At 37.8% G+C, this 7,639-nt stretch overlaps 1 protein-coding gene across 1 annotated transcript; it reads right to left on the bottom strand.

The window, feature by feature from the left end:
* Window positions 1–3,692: 3,692 nt before the first annotated feature.
* On the bottom strand, window positions 3,693–4,637 carry LOC135232143 (olfactory receptor 5P6-like). The gene has a single exon (XM_064289461.1). It carries the CDS (start codon window positions 4,635–4,637, stop codon window positions 3,693–3,695), a length of 945 nt encoding a protein of 314 aa, XP_064145531.1.
* Between the last annotated feature and the right edge of the window lie 3,002 nt (window positions 4,638–7,639).

Raw genomic sequence — 7,639 nt, 5'->3', positions numbered from 1 at the left:
GAAGCATTCTGTAAATTAGTTTTTTATATTCTGTTCTTTTTTATCTGATAATTCCAGGATTGTATCTTCATTTGGGAAAGATTTTGATTCTTTTGTTTGGGGGGTTGTAGAAGCTGTCATGGTCTGCTTCTTTATGTGGTTTGATATGGACTGCTGTCTCCGAGCCATCACTGGGAAACTAGTTTTTCCAGAAAATCCGCTGACTGGTACCCTGGCTCCAGGCTCTGAAAACAATCTCTGCCTCCCTGTATTTGTTCATTCTCCATCTCTAAATCTGTGTTTGTTGTTCAGGGTTCGTAGATTGTTATGTATGTGATCGATTCACTTGTTTTTCCAAGTCTTTGTTGCAAGAGTGATCCGTGGTAGTGTCCACCTAGTCTGCCATCTTGGCCCCGCCCCTCTAGTTTCCTTTTGCATTGGACATTATTTTTCACTTTATGATGTTTATAATTTTTGGCATGAAAAATAAAGGCTTGGAATGAAGACCTTTCTCCAGATAGGATGTTCATGTTTTTATTCAAGTCACCTTGTCTTAGACCACCTTAACCCAAGTTGTAGGCTTGACTTTCCCTAAATTTCTAGATCTGCAAATCTGTACAAAGGCTTGTTTCCTTCATGTTTCTCCCTGTGTATATGAGGTGTATGAGTTAGACTTCTCACCTGGTCGTGCCCTAGGCTTTGACTTCTGCCTCTCTCACTGCAAAAGAACACTAAATCCACAGCCCCAGTTCTTAGCTTTTTCTTCTACTTGTCAAATCTCCTCATTATAAAAGCATTTGTGAGTGCTGAGCTCACTTCTCTGGGCAATCACAGTTTATTTGGGTTCTCATTTTTTATCCTGTAAGACCTAATGTGATTTTATGATGTATTTAATATTTCATCGTTTTGTTTATTTTGTGTTTATCCTGAGAATTGATTTAATTATCAAGCCTCCCATTGCTGGAACAGAAGCCTCAGTGGTCATTTGTATGTGAGTACACAGGCAACACCACAGCTGGCATGAAGCGTCTTTACCTACGTCAGTCATTTGCTCAGATGTTACCTTCTTAGTGAGGTCCACACTGACATGTCAGTCTCCCTTACTCTGCTTTGCTTTTTCTTTCTCCTTACCTCTCACCAACTTCTAACGGTCTATATCATGCACTTGTTACTCTTTTCATCTGTGTCCTCTGTGAGAATATTAATTCCAGGAAGGCAGGCACCTTTGTTTGTCACTTGTATTTCCAATAACCCACACAGTACCAGATATATTAGAAGTACTCAGTATAATTTTGAATGAATGAAATGATTAATGGCCTGTGATGATTAATTTCATGTCAACATGAATTTTTATAAATAGCCTATGGTGCCCAGTTGTTTGGACAAACAGCAGTCTAGAGGTTGCTATAAAGGTGTTTACATGTGATTAACATTTCATCAGTTGACCTTAAACTAAGCAGATTACCCTCTACAATGTGAATATGCTTCACCCACACATTTGAAGGACTTAAGACCAAACTATAGTTTCCTGAAGAAGGATTCAGCTTCAACACTGTAAATAGACAACATTGCTCGAATTTCTAACCTTTTACCTCACATCCAGATTTTGGGCTTCCTGTCCTGCCTAATTCTGTGAGCCAGTTTCTCAAAATCAATCTCTCTTTCTGTCTGTCTGGTGCCACAGCGGTTAAGCACTCAGCGACTAAAATGTTGGCAGTTCAAACCCACTAGCTGCTCTGTGGAGGAAAGATGTGACAGTCTGCTTCCATAGTGATTACAGCATTGGAAACTCTGTGGGTCAGTTCTGTCAGAATCAACTCATTGGCAGTGAAGTTATTTATATGTACTACAGAATATATATATGGCCCTGGGTGGTGCAAACGCTTTCCTTTCAGCTAGTAACCTAAAGGTTGATGGTTCCAACCCACCCAACAGTGTTGTGGAGGAAAGACCGGACAGTCTCCTTGCGTAAAGATTACAGCTAAGAAAACCATATAGAGCAGTTCTCGTCTATAACACATGGCATCGCCATGATTCTCAATCAATCCAAAGCAACGAGTTTATCTCCTATAATCATGTGAGCCAATTCAGCTAGATAAATCTCTCTCTCTTTAGCTCTGTTCACCATGAGAATTGCTTAAAATTACCAATTCTGCAGTTGCTGGATTCAAAGTGCTGTTCTTTTTCTTTCTCTACGGGTTCTGTTTTTCTGGAGAACCCTGATTAAGGAATTCCCTGTGTTTCTATTTGCAAAAAGATGCAATTTGTGTCTGAATCCTTAAGTGGGGACAGGAAACAAAAATAAATGTAGCAGTTATCAGCATATTGGGGTTAATTTAGCCTGTTCTGAGAGGTAGTCACTATTTTAGCTGGGAAAGAGTTCAGTCCCCTGGAGTTTTAAGAACAGGATGTGAACCTGATCATAAACAAATTCCTCCATTAGTTTCTTCCTCACAGACTCAGTTTTATCCAGCTTGCCGGATTCTCCGAGAAATCTTTTTGCTTTTGCTCTGCTCAGTCCCTGATGAGTTTGGGAACCCTGCTCATTCCCTCAGAGTAAGTCATGTCTTCTGATCTGATTGAACAACTCACACATTAGTCAGGGTGCTCTTTTACTCTTAGACTCTACCACCATCCATTGCTGTCAAGTCAATTCTAACTTATATTGACCCTGTAGGACAGAGTTGGAAACCCTGGTGGTGTAGTGGCTAAGTGCTACAGCTGCTAACCAAAAGGTCGGCATTTCGAATCCCCCAGGCGCTCCTTGGAAACTCTATGGGGCAGTTCTACTCTGTCCTATAGGGTCGCTATGAGTCGGAATAGACTCGACGGCAGTCGGTTGGTTTTAGTGGGTTAGGACAGAGTAGAAGTGCCCAAAGGCTTTTCCAAGGCGTGGCTGGTGGATTTGAACTCCCGACCTTTGGGTTAGCAGCTGAACTCTTAACCACTGTGCCACCAGGGCTCCAACCGCATTGCCGTGGAGTCAATTTTGACTCATAACGACCCAATTCATAGTGACCCTATAGGACAAAGTAGAACTGCCCCATAGGATTTCCAAGGAGCAGCTGGTGGATTCGAACTGCTGACCTTTTGGTATGAAGCTGAGCTCTTAACCACTACAACACCAGGGCTCCTCTTAAACTCTGGGGACCCCTTAAATCCAAGGCTAGAGTTAGAACTCAGAAAAACAGCTGGAATTTTATGAGTCTGCAAAGACCATCCCAGCAGATAACCTTTCTATAAGCACAATGTCTTTAGCAATTTTACTGTGTGGTTCCACTTTGTTATTTCCCCTCAGAAGGTGCTCAGTCAAGACAAAACTACGGTTATCAGGCTCATCTCAGCATAACCTGATGCTGAACATGAACACAACTTTAAAGGTTTGGAAGTACAATAACCTTAACTTATGACATAGAATTGCTTTTGAAAAATCATGTATGAATAAATATTAAAAAAGATTGTCAGCAGATTAAGGTTTTTTTCACATGAACCAATTTGTGTTTCTTAATTATAAATTTAATTTGATTTCATTAAAGTTATTAACTCATTATTTTCTCTGATTTACTGTCTGAAGATCTGCCCCCAGGTATACTATGAAGCCTCATAGTGGCTGATTATTTGCAGATACATTTTGCCCACAGGAAGCAAGTTTCTTTTTACTATTACATTAATAGTATATTATTGCATCAAACCCTACAAAATAAGAGGTTTTGTTAAGGAAATATTTTTCTACCAAGCTGTCTCTTGAGAGCAGCCTTAATCTCATTATTCCCGAGACTGTAGATGAGGGGGTTCAGCATGGGGATTGCCACCGTATAGAACACAGACACCAACTTGTTCTGTTCAGTAGAATAGTTGGATTTCGGCATCACATAAATGAATGTAATGGTCCCATAGAACAGAGTGACTGCAGTGAGGTGGGAAGTGCAGGTGGAGAAGGCCTTGTGGCGGTTCTCAGTGGAGCGCATCTTCAGGATGGTGATGAGGATGTAGGCGTAGGAGATGGCTATGACAAACACTGTGACCACAATAATGGAGCCAGCAGAAAATGAGGGGACCACTGCAGGGATACTGACATCAGAACAGGAAAGTTCAACTAAAGGAGCAAAATCACAGAAAAAATGATTAACCTGATTTGGTCCACAGAAGTATAAAGAATCAAAGCAAATAGTACAACAACAACTACTGAGAAAAGCACATATATAAGCCACAGAGAACAGCTGGACACAGACTTGCGTGGACACTTTAATTAAATAAAGCAGTGGGTTGCAGATTGCTACAAAGTGATCATAGGCCATGGCAGCCAGAAGACAGCACTCAGCTGACCCAAAGAAAACAACTGAACCAAGCTGGATGGCACATCCAAGATAGGAGATTGTATGTCTCTCCACCAGGAAGTTTATAAGCATATTAGGTGTGACAGAAGATAAATAGCCTACGTCAGAAAAAGCCAAGTGGCTCAGGAAAAAATACATAGGATGATGGAGCTGAGAAGAGATTCTGGTAAGGATGATTGTGCTGAGATTGCCAGATATGGTCACCAGATAGATGCATAGGATGACCATAAAGAGGGCGACCGGAAGGGCAGGATCTTCTGTTAAGCCCAATAAAATGAACTCTGTCACTGCAGTGTGGTTCACATCTACCAGGGAATCCATGAGACAATGTAGCTGGTTCAAAAAGGACCTGTGATGAAAATATTGCATTAAAGAAGCTATGAATTTCATGGTTTCATTTTCATAAATACATACATGGAAGTCTTTATAAACAAATTTATCAAGTTTGGTTTTTAAAAATTTAATGTTTACTTAGAGCCCCAGAAAAATGTATATATTTATATGCAGTGATGAGTCCCTCTCTAGGTTTAAATCACTTTTATTAAAAGCATCAGATAACTTGGTTGAATTTCTTGCTAATATTATTGTTTACAATAGTGCATTCCAAGTGCCTCTAAATGTAAAAATTAGAAAACATAAGACTTATGCAAATAACGAAAGGATTCATAGGTATAAAAAGAATGTATAAATACAGGATTACATACTGAAAACTAGCATAATCGCTAATATTTAATGCTTACTAAACAACAGACACAGGACTAAGCATTTTATATACATGCTTCTGTTTTAATTTCCATGAAATAATATTAAGTATTTTGTTATTCTCATTTCACAGATAAGGAAACTGATAGCTGAAAAATTAAGTAACTTACCTTAAGTTGTATACAAAGTGGTAGAATCAGGATATGAACCCCAAAGTTTGAATCCAGTCCATTTCTTTAGTAACTATAACATAAATGACATTGAATAATTATATCGATGAAGTTGAATATACTTGGAAATTAGTAAATAAGAGATTAACCTTTTTGCTTTCTGACAGCTAACATATAAAAGAGATGTCTAGTTAGTTACATAGTTCAGAAAGTCTATCAGTAAGACAAGAACATTTTTTTAAAGGAGAAATACAATTATTCTTGATATTAATACAACACAGGAATTTCAAATTAGGGAATAGTCACCTTTTGAAAATTCATTAAATCTTTGTAGGTAAAATATTATTGTTTTATGAGGGAGTGTGAAATATCAATCTAATCACCATACAAAATACTACATGGCTCACACTCATGATTTGATTTGTTTGAATAATGTAATTATTCAAACAAATCAAATCATTTTCTACTGTAACAATGTTTCCTAATTGGAGTATTGTAGAATGAAATAATATGTTATAGCCTCACAAGTTAAGAAGTTTAGCCAGGATCACCCAGCTAGTGGCCAGGTTGACCCTCATCTGTAGATTTTCTGGCTTTTTATCCTGGGCTTTGTCCGTTGTGTCTTGTTGACTGTGATCCTAGAGCACTCAGACCCATAAATAAAGTAAAACTTTGTACAAAGATGCTTAAAATAATAAATCTCCAAAGAATCTAAAAGGTAATGAATTCATTAGCATTGTGGCTGAATGTCATATGTAGGTAGAGTTTCTGGACTTATGGATGGATAAGTAAGGAGTCCTAGTAATGTGAATTAAGCTCATATTTTTATACTAACCTGACTGGAAACTTAAGTGAATTCAGAGTTCCCTGCTAGCTGACTGCTTGATTACATCTGCCTGGTTACCCAACTATGGCTTGTGAGTACAGACGTGATCTGAGAGAGCAATGTGTTCTCCATAGTAAATTATGAATCAGTAGCTCAGGTTCACTCACAGATGCTGAAATCTTACCTCTTGAAATAATCCATTCATCTTTCAGTAATAAATCCAAAGTCATTGTATTTATACAGCAGCCATGCTTTCTGTTGGTGTTTGCCTTTGGGGACAAACCTCTGAAGATTCAAATGTGAATTCAAAGCACCAAAGATCATCATCACATTCTCCAGTGGCCATTGAACAGTTCAAATCCCACACAGACAACTAGTCTGAAGGGTTCTGTCAAGTCTCAAGTGGCCTATTTATTCATTTATTTTTGTTTCTATGTAGGTGTTAGTGCACTTTCAGTTGACGATTATCGGGGCATAATAAACTAAATTTCTTATAACGAAATATTAGTTTTTAATTTACTTTGATATTAAATCTTAAGGGATACTAAAGTTCATATATAAAAGGTAATTTTATCTTCATTCACTCAGCTTGTTCATTTTATATTTGGTAGTTAGTGTAAGAAACTCCATTTGACATTTTGGGGAATATGAGGTGGGACACCATACAAAGTTGAATTTTTAATAACAAAATTATTTAAGACATGTACATATTTTTCTAGCAAAAGTTATAAAATATCTTAAAAGTGGTATAGATTGAGAACTATGAAGTAAAAAAATGATTTCCAAATAACATAGCCTTTCATACTACGTGCCTCAAAGGGATGACTACTGGTTTGTGGCTTATGTGACTCGGGGGATAACAGTAGAAGCTAGTATCTTCAACCCAAAGTCTCAATGAAATTCTCCTGCTAATCCTCAGTTTATAAAGTCCTCCTGATGCCCCCTTTCGTGGAAGTGGGGAAGTGGCTCATACGAAAAATGATGGCCCATGACCCCATCCGATACAAATACTAATAAGCCACTAGACAGCAACTAACAACAACGACTAATGATGTTGAACATCTTTTCATATGTTTTTAAGCCATTTGAATGTCCTCTTCAGTGATCCTTTTGTTGTCATAGCTGATAATCCATGTTTAAGAAATACATCCTACAGCTGTGCCCCTGTATTTTCTTGTGAGAATTTTATAGTTTCATATTTTGGTTCTTCATCTATTTAAAATTTTTTTGTGTGTAAGATGAATAATGGATTCTAATTCATGTTTCCACACATGGAAATCTAATTTTTCTAGCACAATTTGTTAAGGAGACTTCCTTTCCCCCAAATAGACTTAGCACCCTTGTCAAAAATCAGCTGATCATAGATGTATGATTTTATTTCTGGAATCTTGTTGCTATTCCATTGGTCTATAGCTCTATTATTACACCATCCCAGGTTGTTTTAATTACTGTGGCTTTATAGTATGTTTTGAAATCAGGAAGCCTGAGTCCTCCAACCTCCTTCTTCTTCAAGATTACTTTAGCTATTTGGGGTTCCTTCTCCTTCCATATAAATTTGAGAATTGGTTTTTCATTTCTGCAAAAAAAGGCTGTTGGAATTTTGATGTGGATCGCACTGAATTTGT

This window comes from Loxodonta africana, chromosome 7 (assembly GCF_030014295.1).
Source record: "Loxodonta africana isolate mLoxAfr1 chromosome 7, mLoxAfr1.hap2, whole genome shotgun sequence".
Classification (NCBI taxonomy): Eukaryota; Metazoa; Chordata; class Mammalia; order Proboscidea; family Elephantidae; genus Loxodonta; species Loxodonta africana.
This window is presented reverse-complemented; position numbering and strand designations above follow the sequence as displayed.

What these genes read in the sequence shown, in the direction of transcription:
- LOC135232143 (XM_064289461.1), bottom strand. Translation starts at nt 4,637, where the DNA reads ATGGATTCCCTGGTAGATGTGAACCACACTGCAGTGACAGAGTTCATT.